Raw genomic sequence first — 17,126 nt, 5'->3', positions numbered from 1 at the left:
AAATCGGTTCTTAGGAAGCAGAAGGTGGATCTCTTTTGTATTCAGGAGACAAAAATCCAGAATATGACTGATAGGGTGGTGAGAAGTTTAGGGACGGGTAGATTTTTAGATTGGAAGGTTCTGAATGCGTGTGGTTTGGCTGGGGGTATCCTGGTCCGTTGGGATAAAAGAGCTCTGGAGTTGATGGAGTGGGAGGTGGGTCAGTTCTCCTTATCCTGCAGATTCAGGACAATGGAGAATGGGGTGATTTGGGCTTTTACGGGGGTTTATGGCCCGTTCACTAGACTTGAAAGGGAGTGGCTGTGGGAAGAAGTAGGGGCAATCAGAGCAATATGGGAGGGGCCTTGGTGTCTAGGTGGTGATTTCAACATTACCCTGGCTCAAGGAGAGAGAAGAAGGCAAGGGAGAATAACTTCAGCTATGAGGAGGTTTGCGGAAGTTGTTGATGATCTAGGCCTTGTGGACCTTCACCTGCAAGGGGGTGCCTTCACATGGACTAGGGGCCTGAATAGTATGCCAAGGGCTCGTCTAGTCCCTGTTGGCTTGATCAGTTTAGTAGGGTGAGCCAGCGGAGGCTTCCCAGGCCAATTTCGGACCACTTTCCAATGTTACTTGAGGGGGGTAGCTGGAGGAGAGGGCCTGCCCCCTTCAGATTCGAAAATATGTGGTTCAAAGTCGAGGGGTTTAAGGATTTAATCCGGAGTTGGTGGCGGGGAATAGAGGTCAGTGACAGTGCCAGTTTTAGACTGTCGGCAAAACTGAAAGATTTGAAGCAGAAGCTTAAAGTTTGGAATAGGGAGGAGTTTGGTAATCTGGAAAGTAATAAGGAGGCCGCGATTCAGCAAGTGGAGTATTGGGACAGAGTGGAGGATGAAAGAAGCTTGTCAATGGAAGAATTAGCTTGTAAGAAGGAAGCCAAGGAGGATTATGCCAAGTGGGTAGATCTGGAAGAAACTCACTTGAGGCAGGTGTCTAGGGAGCTTTGGTTGAAGGCAGGTGATAGGAATACGAGATTTTTTCACCGAATGGCGTTTGCCCATAGGAGGGTTAATCACATGGACAGAATTAAAATTAATGGGATTAGACTGACAGAGGAGCGGGAAATCAGAGAGGAGATAGCAAATGCTTTTAAGCAACAATTTTCCGAAAGTTCGGGGTGGAAGGTGGACATTGGAAACCTCCCTTTTAATCAAATTTGTGTGCAAGAGGCAGAGATGCTGGAGGTTCCCTTTACTAAACGTGGAGTCCAGTCAGCCCTGATGGAAATGAATGGGGATAAAGCCCCAGGTCCTGATGGGTTCTCTGTTTTCTTTTGGCAATGCTATTGGGATTTCGTCAAGGAGGAAATTATGGAGATGTTTAAGGAGTTCCATGACCAGAATACGTTCCTCAAGAGTATTAACAACACTTTTCTGGTGCTGATTCCTAAGAAAGGAGGGGTAGAGGATTTAGGAGACTTCAGGCCCATCAGCCTTTTGGGGGGTCTTTATAAGCTGCTGGCAAAGGTGTTGGCCAACAGGCTTAAGAAAGTTATAGATAAAGTCGTATCCCAAGATCAGAACGCGTTTGTTACGGGTAGGCAGATTCTTGACGCTTCTCTAATAGCAAATGAAGTGATCGACAATTGGAAAAAGAAGGGGGACAAGGGGGTTATCTGCAAGCTAGACATAGAGAAGGCCTATGATAGCATTAATTGGCAATTCCTCCTGAAAGTCATGGAAAAAATGGGATTTGGTGCTAAGTGGCTGAGGTGGATGTGGTGGTGTATTTCCACAGCCAAATTTTCAGTTATGGTGAATGGATCGCCAGCTGGTTTCTTTTCGAGTTCTAAAGGGCTGAGGCAAGGGGACCCCCTGTCCCCTTACCTTTTTGTTATGGGGATGGAAGTATTAAGCGTCCTTATTAGAAGGGCCATGGAGGGGGGCTTCATCTCAGGGTGCAAAATTCAGCATGATGGAGGGCGGGCTGTCCACATCGCTCATCTGCTTTTCGCTGATGACACTATTGTCTTTTGTGAGGGAAAGAAGGAATGCTTAACTAATCTAAATTGGATCTTGTTTTGGTTTGAAGCCGCGTCCGGATTAAGAATTAATTTGGCTAAAAGCGAGATTATACCCGTAGGGGAGGTGCAGAGGTTAGAGGAGCTGGCTGTGGAGTTAGGGTGTAGGGTGGGGCAGCTTCCGACCATGTATTTGGGGCTGCCTCTAGGGGTGCCTAATAAGGCTGCATATGGGTGGGATAGGGTTGAAGAGAAAATGAGAAGGAGACTTGCTCTTTGGAAGAGCCAATATATCTCAAAAGGTGGGAGAATCACCCTAATTAAAAGCTCAATGGATAGCATGCCAGTGTATCAGATGTCGCTTTTTCGCATGCCCATTTCTGTGGCAAAAAGGTTAGATAGACTGCAAAGAGATTTCTTATGGGGGGGGGGGGGGGGGGGATCCACGGAGAGGAAAGCTCATCTAGTTAAGTGGGATGTAGTGTGTGGGGATAAGAAGAATGGGGGGTTGGGAATTAGGAAGTTTACTATCATGAACAAAGCGCTTCTTGGCAAGTGAACTTGGAGATTCGCTTCAGTTAAGGAGGCCCTTTGGAAGCAAGTGCTGGTGGCTAAGTATGGTCAAGAGGAGTATGGTTGGAGGACTAAAAAGGCTGTGGGTGCGTGTGGTGTGGGGGTGTGGAAGGAGATTTTAAAGGAAGCTGGATGGTGCTGGGATAAAATGGGGTTCAAAGTAGGGAAGGGGAATAAAATCAGCTTCTGGACTGATGTGTGGTGCGGGGATGCAGCGCTGTCCCAAAGGTTCCCGCATCTCTACACCTTGGCAGCCAACAGAATTGTGAAGGTTGGAGACCTGTGGGACCAGAATGTTGGGGAAGGAGGCTGGAATTTGTGTTTTATAAGGGATTTTAATGATTGGGAGGTGGAGTTGGTGGGTGAGTTGCTCCAAGCGTTGAGAGGAATCAGGATAACTTGGGAGGATGACACGGTTTTTTGGAAGGGAGGGGGAAATGGGCAGTTTAGAGTGAAGGATGCGTACAGCTGGTTGGATAGGTCTATGGATGTCAACTTTCCAAAAAATAAGATTTGGATGGGAAGGGTTCCAACTAAAATCATGTTTTTTGCGTGGGAAGCGACTTGGGGAAAGATCTTGACTCTTGATAGGCTCCAAAAGAGAGGATGGCAGCTCCCGAATAGGTGTTTTTTTGTGTGCTTGTGAAGCGGAAAGTGTGGATCACTTACTTGTACATTGTACAGTGGCTAGAGTTCTTTGGGACTTTGTGTTGGGTTTAGTTGGGGTCAAGTGGGTGTTCCCTAATACTGTAAAGGAGGTTTTATTTAGTTGGGGGGGGGGGGGTGGTTTATGTAGGGAAAAAAAGGAAAAAATTCTGGAATGCCATTCCATTATTCATTTTTTGGATGGTGTGGAAGGAAAGGAATAGATTAGCCTTTAAGGGGGGAGGGGGCCTTAGCAATTCAGAGGTTTAAATATTCTTTTGTATGTAATATGTGGGGTTGGGCTAAATTGTACATGGAAGAGGAGCCGCTCTCCCTTTTAGATTTCCTGGAGTGGTTGGCCTCCAGTTGAGGGGTGGTTTGTTTTTTGGTTTTTTTGCTTATTTTGGGCCTTTGTTGCCTAGTATACGCCCTTTATACGTTGGGGTTTTTTAGCCTCTTTAATGAATTGTGCTTGCTTATAAAAAAAAAAAAGGGTTTTAAGAGATAGTCTTTCAACACTTGATCTGAATTTTCCTTCTTGAAAATTCTATTGTTGTGCTTGTTTCATATACACCAAAACGAGAAAAAGAGCACCAAATTCCACATTTTCCTCAGATATTTTTAAATTACATTTTAGTCCTGGTCCAACTTAGAAGAAGCAATCTGAGTGGATTTTGGAAAAATCCATTGTAAATGAAATAAAGCTAGAACAAGGTCTCAAGCTTCCAGGCTTTGGCACCATGAACTAGAATATGACTGGCTAACTCCTTCACCCAACAGAAATAACACATGTTGACCAATGTCCATTCTCTTTTCATCACCTGATCAACTGTCAAAATCTTCTCCCTAATGGCTTCCCATATGAATAAGCAACCTTGGAAAAGATTTTGGTATCCTAGAATTCTAGATTGGGACCAGAATTCTAGATATGTGTAGCTGGAAACTTCTTAAAGATTTCAGTACTTTGAGAAAAATAAAGAAATAGAGACAGGTGTCATACTTGGGATCCTAGAAGCTTTGGCTATGAGAGCCTCATCTATGATGGACACCTGGGTAATCAATGTCCTCCATGACAAGAAGGTGATTGGACCCCCAAGCCTCGACCGAGATGTAGAGGACATTTTGGGTTTGGTGTCTCTTCACAAAGAAGAAAGCTCTAGATTCCACCATGGACCTCCAACCCTCTCTACAAATTAAGGGTTATGGGTTCCTCTGCTCTATCTTTGGCACATACCAACTAAGGATGAAAATATCAGTTTTTATAAATATATCGATAGTTGAATTTTATGAATATATTGGGATATATTGGGAAATATCGGTGAAAATTTTGACAACAAATATAGTGGGATGAAAATTAATGAAAACTCATAGATAGGAAAAAAACAATAATACATGTATTGAAGTTGTTTTAATGAAGAAATTGATATATGTATAATAAACTTGTAACATTAGGCAATAAAATATTAAATTTGAAAACATATTAATATTAAAATAATAATATATTTAGTTTAAATATATTAAAGAATAGAAAACAAATGATGATAGATATATATATATTTATTTATTTTAAAATATTGAAAATTTTATTTATAAATTTACATTTGACTTATATTTAATTATTATACAAAAGACATAGTAAGATAATTAAAATTAATTTATTTAAAATAATTTTATTTTAATTAATTTATAATATATAAAAGATACTCATAATGTGTATATATAATTTCTTGTGCAAATGCAATGCTATGTCCAATAGCATGGGCCTTTCATCGCAAACACAAGGACTTGGGTTCAAACCTTGGTCGTGTTATGCTTTAAAGTGTTTTTTTTCTTGTTCAAGTTAATGCTTTAAATTGCTTTTTTCTCGTTCAAGTAAAAGCAATCCCACACCAGAAACAGAGAAGAAAATAATTGCCTATTTAATGAGGTGGTGTCCCTTGCATTGTCAAATATGTGACTTTTGGGCTGGTGAGGCTGAGGCCATCATTTGGCCCAATACCCATTAATTTAGAATTTTGGTATTAAATGGAAATGTGGTGCTGATGTGGCACCGAAAAAATTGTCCATATTACTGAAAGATCAGTAAATATCTATATATTGCCGATAAATTGGCGAAAAATGGGAAAATTTTCCAGAATTTTGGAAGAAAGAGATATGGGCCCCACTTATCGTGTTAGGGCTGTCTGATACCCAATAAATCGATGAGATATTGCTGATTCATCCTGATGTTTTCATCCTTGATCCCAACAACATGGGGCCCTCCTCTGGACTATGTGGCTGCCCCTCTAAAATAGTGGGGCCCAGCCTACAAGAGACTCTCTCTCCTTTTAAGGCTTGCAAGGCACTGACTAAGAGAGCCCATCGTGACTTTGGCCCTCTACAGAAAAGGTGGGGCTGGCCCTGGCCCCCATATGCACCTGTTGAGGACTTTTATGGCTCAGTTTGCTTTATCAGACTGCTTCTTGACACTTGGGCCTAATTCATTGTAAGATGCCTTCTAATCCTCCTTAACTTCACTTTGGCTAAAGCCCATCTTCCTGTCAGGTCTGCAGTCACCCCCAGGCAGATTTTCTCTCCATCTATAGCAGGCCTTGGGGGACCACTGTATGTTCAGCATTATGTTGCAGAGGGGATTAATTTGTGGTGCCCAGCATATTGCTGGTGTCGTAGCCTGTTTTACAGCATCTTTCTTTTAACTTGTTGGGTACTGTATGTTCAAATGATACCCTACATGCACCTCCCCACTTGTTCCATTCGTATTAAGCCATGGATGGCATCCTATATATACATGCAACATGTTGCATGGGTTCAGAAACTTAAAAAATCTTCAAAACAGTTTATTATTTAGCCAATATAAACATGTTTAAATTACAGAATTTTGGTTGAAGTTCTGAAGAGTGCTTTCTTTCTCCATTTTCCTGATTTAAATGATATGTAAAAAATCTCATTCTTCTTCCTGCAGGCTCTGATATTCCTAAATGCATTAGATTTTAAATACAGTACTGATAGACTTCACTAATATTTTATTATACTGTGCAACTTTCGCTACTCTTTCTCTAGTTTGGGCTTCCCACACATTTCAGACCTTTAAACATCCTTCTCATGATAAGCAACATAGTGCTTTCACAGCTCTCTCTCCCCTTAATTTTAACTCCTCCACCTTAATTTCAGAAATGCCTTAGTATTTACCTGCTGCATCATCTGCTATGGATAATGTGATAATTTCAGCCAGTATAAGAAGTCTTCTTCTAAATTAAGTTGAGCTAAGAATCTGGGTTTTTCTTGTTTTTTTTCTTTTGGTGTTTTTTTGTGTGTATGTGTGTCGTTTTCTGGACAAGGTCCAAAGTACACCTGGATGCATCTTTCTGCTCCTCCGACTTCTACGGGGAAAAAAGGAACTCTAGTTGTTCATTGTAATATGTATCTTGGGCCATTAATTAGTAACCGATAGTTAATACTCCAATACTGTGCAATAAGTGAAATTTTGAAAAAGGGGCTTGGCTCCAAAGTGAGCTGCTATTATTTTTTTTTAATGAGAAATTCGACAATGAATTATTTTTAAATGTAGTCAAAGATAAAAGAAAATAAATAAATAAGGAAAATTATTGTCTATAGTGCCCCACAGTATGCTAGCTTCTCACAAAGACATAAAGTAATAATTACTTAATGTTGAATGGCTTAATGCCCTCACTCCTTCCTCCCATCCTCCTACTTCATGTATCTTCTAGGGCTTTCCTTGGATGTATCTCACATTTTTTCTTTTTTGATAGGCAAAGGAGAGAATATATTAACCACCCTTGAAAAAGGGTGCACCAAAGCATATGTGATGTAAACAAGAAGTTCCATCAGGCAAGCAAAAAGGAGAGAGAACAAAAAATAACCTGCCTCTATCTACTTTGAGGTCAACCAATCTATAAAGCCTATTATGGACATGGAATAGTCATCTATGCACACTAAAAGGTACACATAAAAGAAGATTTTATTGCTTGATCTGACTGTTCAGTGTCTTCGAATGAACTCCTATTTCTTTTCATCCACACATCCAGAAAATACACAAAGGAGTGGCCTTCCAAGCTTTCTTCCTCTTCTCCACAAAAGAATCATGGCAACTGAAGTTTTCTTTTTACTGAAGAGTACATTGCTTAGGTCACTCCAAAAATCTAGTTGTCACAAAATTCTCGCTTTGGAGTAGTCTAGGAGCATATGATCAGTTGACTCCTCTTCCCCCTTACACATATAGCATCTGTTCAGTATAGTCCATTCCCTTGTTCTGAGTTGGCCTAGCATTAAGATTATTTCGCATACAGATTCCTAAGCAAAGAAGCTCGACTCCATAGGAACCCAAGGGTTCCACACTGTGCTTGTTGGGAAAGCCTCACTTCTTCACTATGATAATGAATAGTAGTAAGATTTAATAAAGAATTTGCCACACATAGTTTCCTTCCAAAAAAAAAAAAAAAAAAAGAATGATGCTGATTGTAGTCTTCCTAAAAAAGGTCTCCAGTCCTTTGTGAAACCAGGCATTCCACTGACCCTCTTCTCCAACTTGCTCCCACATCTTTGCTACTTGAGTGTCTGTATCAACGACTATACAGAATAGCTCTGGAAAGGATTCTTCCAAAGAACTTTCCTCACACCAACTAGCTTTCCAAAATTTTACCCACCTTCCATTACCTAGTATAAAATGTATCTTATTTTTTGTATCACCTCTCTTTGCAACTCCCCCTTTATACATCATCTCCAAGATATAGTGGTCTTCCTGGATTATATTACGTAGAATCTTCAGTATTGAGTGAAGACTCACTTTTACACATATTGCACTTGGATCAAAATATGCTACTTCTAAGCATTTTTGGCTTAATATATCTTATAATATTCTTTTCACTTAATAGCAGTTGAAGTGCATATGAAGATATGCCTGCCCTAGCATCAGGAGCACAATTCTACCTTGAATTAGGTGATGCTTTGTGTCCTTAAGGGTATCAGATGCAATTTTTATTGAAGGTTAAAGATATACCTGGAGTGATGTACAAGGAACCTTTTTATTTTGTTTTATTTTTTTTATTTTAATGACTCCAAGAGGGTAATATTCCACCTAGCTTGGTGGTAAGATTTGCTGGCAGTCACTTTGTCCTCAAAAGTCATTTTCTCACACCAAAATAGCTTTCTGATGTTCTTACTGGTTTCTCATCGCTTAATTGTGATCATGGGAAGTTTGAGAGAAATGATGATGGAAGAAAATAATGAGGTAAAAGGGTAGGAAAGAAAAAAATAAAGGAAAACAAAATAAGTTTTGAGATAAAAAATATTCTCCTATTTGCTCCAATTTACCCCTTCTATCAGGGGAAGTGAGGAATTTTAAAATGTATTAGTTTCTACGTAATAATACCATTTCATGGTGAACCAAATAGGATCTTGAGATTTTTTCCCCCCATTTTTCCCTTTTATGTTACAATTATCCTCTGTATAGTAACTTTAATTGTGACTCATTCATTTATTTTCTTGCCCTTGATTGGTTCTAAACATCACTTGTGTGGCATTATGGAACTTCTATGATAAAGAAGTCATTTTGTTTGAATTCTGATGTTTCAAAAATTAAAAATGGTCATATGAAACAAAAACCTGAATTTTAGTCATTTATTAATGAGTGATGAATGACATGTTCTTCTGTGATGGTCAGTAATTGGAATGTGTATCAGGTAATGTGTTGTGAATAATAGGAACACTGATGAATATATGTTCATGTGTTGTGAATTATAGGAATATCATGACAACATTGGAGATGTTGATGGACCGGAGGAAAAGGAGCGTGCACAGGCAAAGATCCAAAAGTTCATCTCAGCCTTTCGATCAATTGAATGATTCCTCGGCAGTTCAAACCTTTAAAGAAGGTTTTTGGTCCAGGCAGGCATGTAATTTATATTATCATATATCTGAAATATACATTGGTTGAGGGTTAGGTTTGAAGTGGATGTACGAGTGATGTGATTTAGTCATACTTTCGGTTTGGTACTGATTGAGAATATGTTTGCTTAATATTTGAGCTTCTCAACAGCCAAATGTCCACATCTAATTACAGTTTTTGGAAAATGGTGGCATCATAACTGGACTCGACAATTTTTGGAATTGACGCAATTTTTTTCTTACATGAGTTTTACTAGTTGATATTGTCGTGTTGAAAATGGAAGGAGGCCATGTCATGGTTTCCATAAGTAAAGACAGAATGGGCTGAAATGAACATTTTTAAGATTCTATTCTACGATGATTTAGAAGGTGCATAACGCACGCTCTGTCGTCCTATTTGACCGATAAGTTGAAAGAGGCAGGTGAAAACGAAGGAATGGATCGAAGGGGGTTCTATTTTTGTCACATACTGTATAAGAAGGGAAGGAAGGAGCTAAAAGGAGTCTCAAAAATAAAAGAGAAAAGGTAGAAGATAAAGTGTAAAAAAAAATAAAAAAAATAAAAGTTAATAAATTATTTTAATATATTACTTCAAATGTATTTTAACTCTTTCTTGTTTCTGTATCTTAATTTTCATGGATGTTGCCATTAATGCATAATTGAGATGTTTCATTTTCGTAGGGAAGGAAGAATATTGCTGGCTTGTTGATACAACTCATGGAGGTGAGAAAAGCCCAAAATGGTAGATTGCAGGAGCAGAGTATCTTCGGGCGAGGGGAGTTTGGGGGTGGGCTTGCGTGGCCGCTGTAGGCGGTGGAACCACCATTCAGAAATTGCTGGACATCGGCTGCACGTGGAGAATGTCTGGCAAACACGGGGTTTGGTGCGGGGGAGTGAAGGGATGGCTTCGGGCTGGGGTTCAGTTGGTTTTGGCCCTTCTGGGTTTTCTTAAAATTGTTTTAATTTTTCATATTTTATTTTCAGTCCTAAGCGCATATTACACGTGGAGTGGTGAGGTAGGTTTGATTGAGAGTGACTCCAATGACATCTATTCAAAATTCCATCCAATTTGATTTGTAACTTGGTTGTATAACTCTATTTGTACAATTCGAGCTCAGATTGAGTCGGCCATGATAAAAATAAATAAATAAATAATATATATATTTAAAAAAAAAAAGAGTTTGCCCATGAAAGTTTATATTTGATAAATCATATTTATTAATTCCATTAAAAATAGATCCATCGAATTAATGAAATAATTAATTTGGTACAAGATGAAAGATTTAAGTTTAATAGATAAAAAAAAAATTCTTCTTTTATACAAAGATAAACCATTTTAATATTAATTAAAATTTAAATACTAATAATTAAATAATACAATATAAAATTTCATCTCTATCAAATTACAATATAAAATATTACTAATTAAATCCACTACATATATTATGTATTTCACACCAACCTTGAAGTGCATAAAGGTGAGCTTTAATTAGATTATGTTTGTTATATTGTAAGAAAAACAAAGAAGAGTGAATATTATATTTTATCTCATGTTTGGTTGGTAAGATGATAAGATAAGTTATCACATCAATTATTCTATCTAATATTCAACCAAACATAATATAAAATAAGTGGTATAACATATATATTATCCATCATTTTTTTTAATCATTCTACATTATATATATTTATTTCATATGTAAAATATAATATATGTATATCATATGTATTATAAATTTATTTTTTTTTATCAATTTTTTTATTTTTTTATATACTCATTTTGTAAAATAAATTTTTTTTATAATAAATTAAATATATGATTAAAAAATATATTAATATATGATATATATATATATATATATATATATATATATATATATTATTTTTATATATTAAATAACATAATATAAAAAAATTATTTATAAAGTTTAAATATTTTAATTATGAATATTATTAAACATAAGAAAAAAATTTATTTATTGGATAGAAAATATTGAGATATGATATAATTTTCATTTTAAATATTAAAAATAATATATGTATTTCACATTATTTTTTTATTCATTTCATAAATTATATTTTAATCTTTATTAACTTTTCTAGATTTAGATTTTTTATTTGCATATTCTTTTCCACGCTATAATATTTAGACCAAATCTTTGGATTTCCAAAATCAAAGACAAAAAAGGAAAAAGAAAATATGAATGATAAGCAAATAGATCGAAGGCTAATCCCCTCTAGGTTTTAAATCTAATCAACATTCAATTAAAGTGGATCACAGCTCAAACGTGGTGCCGCCACCCGTTTTTCCTCCCACTCACCTCTGGAACTCCCCTTTTATGTATGGAATCCATCTACTAGTCTTATCCTAATTTGGCATATAGTAGACAACTTACTAGCTCAAGCAGATTTACGGTGATATAATTAGAAATATTATATAAGATATAAAATCTTTAAGTGATTTATCTAATATTTTATACACGCCATGATTTTTGGAGAGTAATTTGCTCTTGAAAATTTTACTCACGAGAAAATCTCTTCCTATTATCTAATATATTATAAAATGGATTTTAGATAAGACATTACATGTCTGGATTTTATTTATCTATTTTGGATTTTGATATGAAATAATTTTTATATTTATAAATATACTATTTTTCTTGTTTTTTATTTGAAAAATAACATATTTTTAACATTGATATTATTCACTATTAAAATATTTATATGTAATTTTTTAAAAATAATTGTTTTTATAAAAAAAAAATTGAAGGTATTTTTGTAAAAAAAAAAAAACAAAGTTAAAATTTTAAAGGGAACATCATTTTAATTAAATTATACTTAAATTAATTAATTCATATTTTCACTCACCTATTCAATCAAAATAAGAGAAGAGAGATCAATAAAAATAACATATCGATAATATCATAAAAGGGTTTAATGAAATTTCAAATGGATAAAATGAAATATATTTAGTCAAAACCTCAAATAAAATTAACCTTAAATATTTGATTGATCCGAGAACATCTTATATAATATTATATAATACTAAAATTATCTATATATTATTAAAATATTGAGCAAATTATTATGGTTAGATACATTTGAAATTCTAATAATATGAAATTAAAATAGAAAATTAGTTTATTTTATTGCTAGATTACTTGTTAAAAACGAAAATAAAAGTAAAAATATTACTAATATAAATAAAATTTTATTCTTGTAAAAATTTATAGCAAATTGGTCGAAAAAGGATTATGCCACAATTTTTATTTTTATTTTTTATTTTTATTTTTTATTTTTGACCTTTTATTAAAGTGATATTGCCTGTCAAAAAGATGACAAAACAGCCGTTGCCTCACAAAAAGGGAAACAAAATATATAGAAATAATAAAATATAAAAGTAGAAACTATGGGCTGTGAGAAAGCGACTTGGACTTGGATAGGTTGACATTAATTAGCAAGAGGGAAAAGGGGTGGAAGGCTTTAGTCTTATCCGAAGTTTGTTTGTTGGGGGGAAAATGAGAGAGCCCACGCGCCCACGCCCCAAACCAGACCCACTTTGAAAGAAGAGTGCGGCGTGGAAACACATGCCAAGAGTAGTTGTGGGCAATATTTGAAGTTGTGGACAAGGAAAGAGTGAGTGGATAATGTCGAATCTTTAATAGAATGACTTGGCATGACAAGCTTTCTTTTTTCTCTTTCTCAATCCATACCCTGTAAAGTGTTGCAGACCACTACTCCTTTTTGCTCACCTACTTATAAATAAATGCACATGCTTGGCACATCATCCGACTATCCTCTGTGTGTGTGGTTCATGATCTTTGGGAGTGAGAAAATAGAGAGAGAAACTGCTTGTTTGGTTGGTCGGGAAGTTTGAGATCATTATGGAAAGAATGTTCGAGTTTTCTTCCTTTTCTGCTGCCTGTTTGAAGGGTAAAGGCGGTATCGGGATGGTGGAGGAAGGTGAAATTGATGAGGGTGATTCAGCGTCTTCTTCTGCATCTGAAGTTTCTGTTGGTGTGGGCTCATGTGAATCGGATTCAATGGAGGAATTCACTTCTTCAGCCTCTTCTTCACCCCCGTCACAAGATCAGCTTGCACCACCTGCATCCGCTTTGCATGACATGTCTTCTCTTTTTCAGCAGCTTCCCTTCAAGTAAGTCTCTCTCTTCTCTGACTCTTTGTTAATTTATAAAATCAATAAGAGGAAAAATAGAACCATGGTTGTGAATGTGTGGATTTTCAGGAGGGGTCTATCAAAGTATTACCAAGGGAAATCAGAGTCATTTACATCTTTATCAAACGTGAGATGCTTGGAGGATTTGGCCAAGCCTGAGAACCCTTACAATAAGAAGCTGAAGACCAGCAGAAGCTATGGAGGAGGCTTATCGGAGAAGGCCGATGATGATACCCACAAATCATCCCCTCCAAAACGTCTGCATCCAAGACTTATCTCAAAAAAGGCATCAAGGGGTCGTTGTTCTCAAATGAATTTGAATGCAAAGAGCAGGGTTAATTTCCTGCTGGGAAGCTGACCCTCCAATCAAACCCCTTTGTTTGCTCGAGAATTCATTCACTCTCAGTAGTTGTCTATGTGGTCATTTTTGTTTAATTGATGTATTGGACCCAAAAACCCCTTTATTAAAGGGAGTTAGCTCTAGGGAATTGAGCGTGATAACATTGTGAATTGTGGTGGAAAAAGGAAATACATAGGAAACCGAGTACTCAAATTTTAATTTTACTACTCTTGCAATGAATATAGTAACTCATTTTTTGTAACTCACGGTCACCGGTACCGTAAAAATCATGGTTATCTTTATTTGCACAAAAGTCCTCAAAGCTCATTCTAATTATTTATTTTTGCCTAAAATGGTTAAAATGTTGTGAAGTTACTAATTGCTTATTTTGTGTAAAAGCTCCATAAATTATTTTAATACAAATTCTAGCCTTAATTTTTTAAATTAAAAGTAATTTTTTTCTGAATCAAACAATAAGATCTCTTCTATTTTTAAAAATTATTTTAATGTAAATTCTATCCTTATTTTTTTAATTAAAAAAATTCTTCTCAATCAAACAATAAAATCTCTTCTACTTTTTTAACAAAATTTTAAGGCTTTGATATATATTAAATTTGACAAGAAAATAAAGATTAGGGTTAAAAACAAAAGTTTAGACCCAAAAATTGAGCTAAAAAAAATTAGAAAAAAATAAACACATCAATTTAGTAATTTTAAATTTTTCTTAAAAAATTGAAATTTTGTTCACTAAAAAATTAAAATTGAAAAAGGAAATAAAATAGTATAAAAGATTTCATGGCATTTAATATAGAAAATGATATATATAATAAAAATTAATATGAATAAAATATTATCTCATATATATTTGAAATTAAATATCTATATCTATACGATGAGATGTGGTGGAGAAGTTTTGGTGACTGTTTCGATCATATTTTGTTCAAATATTTACCCAATTATCATTTCATTCATTCACACCACAAGAATTTCTCAACATGCAGAATAAGACCAAGCAAAGGGAGCAGAGCGGTGCACAACCCTTCTGTCTTTCTTTGAAACTAACTCTAACGAGGAAAGAAGACTGCCATTTTGTATCAGAGGATGGTATATATATATTATGTCCACTCTTTTCTTCTTTTGTTTTTCTATAAATAATTTTTTTTATTTATATAAAATAAAAACTATTTTTGGATAATCATTTTTTTAACTATTGTGAATGATTATAAAATTTGTATTAAAAAATCATTTTTTTCTCAAAATTAGAATTTTCAAAGGGGAAAATAAAAAAAATTATATAGTCTAAAATAATTACACTTATTTAAATAAAATAATATATTTAAAATTTTTTTAAAATATTAATCACAAAAAAATAATAATGATGGTAAAATTAAGATTTACTAAATTTAAAATTTAACTTTTTAATTAAAAACATACTTATTTTCTAATTATAATAGGTGTCACAACATTAAGACCTACCTTTTTTTTTTTTCAATATTTATAAACGTCTCCACTTTGATACCAATATCAAACCATGAACAAAGAAAGACATAAGAAAAGAGTTTTTATTTATTTTTATTTTTTTATTTTTTATAGTTTTATAAGAGTTATAAATTTTATTTGAATAAAATTATTATTTTAGTTTTTAAAATTCAATAAATAATAAAATATGTGTTATAAAACAAAGTGGGAGAAGAAGAATAAAACAAGAAAGAGATAATATAATGCACAAAGAAATTGAATTGATTTTCATTAAGGGTCCCTCCCTTTTATAGGGATTCACAAAGAGATATACATCATTACGGATTATCATCCATAAGTTCACACAATGCTATAAATCCTCATATTTTATAACACTCCACCTTGGATGATCATAAGAATATGGTAACTATCTCGTTAAAAACCTTGCTAGTAAAACCCAATGGGACAAAACCCAGACGAAGGAATAAAAAAAAAAATGTGCAGTATATCCATATTAGTATTCTCTCCCTTATATAGACATGATTATGGTTTCTTCAACATTTCAATCAGTAGATCTCTCAATCTTCGCATTCCAATGTCATACCTTAACTTTTTTTAATGTGGTTGAAGATAACGCCTTTGGGAATAGATCTGTTAGATTATTGCATGATTGAATATATTGAACATCAATTTCACCTTTCTCCTAAGCTTGTGAGTATAGAAGAATTCAGGGGAGATATGCTTAGTTCTGTCACCTTTTATGAATCCTCCTTTAATTTGTGCAATACAAGCAATATTATCTTCATGTAACTTGGTTGCATTGCCTCTGATAGAAGGTAGTCCACATGTTTCTTGAATATGTTAAATCATTGACCTTAATCATACTTATTAATGACTGACTTCATGAATTGCAAGAATTTGTGAATGATTTGAAGATATGGCTACCATTGTTTGTTTGACTAATCTCCAATATATTGTTGTACCACCATAAGTAAAGACATATCCCATTTGAGATCAAGCTTTACGAGGATTTGAAAGATATCTTGCATTTTTTTTACCCAATCAACTGTGATTTTGATTCTTTTGAATAATATAAGATCATGTCACTTGTTCCACGAAGGTATCACTATATATGCTTAATCTCATTTCAATGTTTTCTAGTTGGGGTAGAATTGTATCTTGCTCGCAAGTTGACAAAGAATGCTATGTCTGGTCTAGTACAATTTGCAAGATACATTAGTGCACTGATTATACTGAGATATGGTACTTCTGGACCAAACAATTTTTCATTTTCTCCTTTAAGACAAAAATGGTCTTTGTTCACTTCAAGTGAACGAACAACCATGGGGGAATTGAGTGAATGTAATTTGTCTATATAAAATCATTTTAATACTTTCTCTATATATGTCAGTTGATGGACTAGTATGTCATTTGAATAATGCTCGATCCACAAGTTGAGACAATATCTTGTTTTCCCAAAATCTTTCATTTCAAATTTCTTATTTAAATAATTAGTTGTTTTTGTGAGTTCTTCAAGACCACATATATTGCAATTATTGTAAGCTCACTTTTTGATTTCTTGATAAAAACACATGGGCAAATTGGATTACTCACATCTCCTTCTTTAAACAAATGCTCACTCAAACGATTATACCATATGCGTCTGGATTGCTTTAATCCATATAAAGATCTTTGTATTTTGATTAAGTACATGTTTTGAGGTTTTGGATTAATTGTTTCAAGCAATTTGAATCTTTCAAGGATTTTCATATTTATGTCAGTATCTATAAACCCATATAAATAGGTTGTAACAACATCCATAAGACACATATTTAGTCCTTTAGAGACTATTAAACTTATTAAGTATTGAAATGTGATTGTGTCCATTATAGGGGAATAGGTTTCCTCATAATCTATACCAAGTCTTTTAGAGAAACCTTGAGCAACAAGTCATGCTTTATGTCTTATGATTTCATCATTCTCATTTCACTTTCTCATAAAGACCCATTTATATTCAATAGGCTTTATGT

At 34.6% G+C, this 17,126-nt stretch overlaps 2 protein-coding genes across 4 annotated transcripts in view; both read left to right on the top strand.

The window, feature by feature from the left end:
- LOC117913674 (beta-catenin-like protein 1) overlaps positions 1 to 10,250 on the top strand; it is a 33,625-nt gene extending 23,375 nt beyond the window's left edge. The window contains exons 8-9 of one of the 3 annotated variants that reach the window (XR_004651129.1): positions 6,988 to 7,177; positions 8,978 to 9,061. Coding sequence is in view for 2 of the 3 variants with exons in the window: in XM_034828719.1 (XP_034684610.1) it covers positions 8,978 to 9,079 (102 nt within the window). In the remaining variant the exon portion in view is untranslated. Of the gene's footprint in view, positions 1 to 6,987; positions 7,178 to 8,977; positions 9,419 to 9,802 lie in introns of those variants that run through there. The other 2 variants (XM_034828719.1, XM_034828718.1) reach the window with 2 other exon arrangements.
- Positions 10,251 to 12,861: 2,611 nt separating this feature from the next.
- On the top strand, positions 12,862 to 13,900 carry LOC117912241. The gene is made up of 2 exons (XM_034826754.1): positions 12,862 to 13,277; positions 13,368 to 13,900. The coding sequence occupies exons 1-2, from the start codon at positions 13,006 to 13,008 to the stop codon at positions 13,654 to 13,656; spliced, it is 561 nt and encodes a 186-aa protein (XP_034682645.1). The 5' UTR covers positions 12,862 to 13,005; the 3' UTR covers positions 13,657 to 13,900.
- The last annotated feature ends 3,226 nt before the right edge of the window (positions 13,901 to 17,126 follow it).

Source organism: Vitis riparia, chromosome 4 (genome assembly GCF_004353265.1).
Source record: "Vitis riparia cultivar Riparia Gloire de Montpellier isolate 1030 chromosome 4, EGFV_Vit.rip_1.0, whole genome shotgun sequence".
Lineage (NCBI taxonomy): Eukaryota > Viridiplantae > Streptophyta > Magnoliopsida > Vitales > Vitaceae > Vitis > Vitis riparia.
This window is presented reverse-complemented; position numbering and strand designations above follow the sequence as displayed.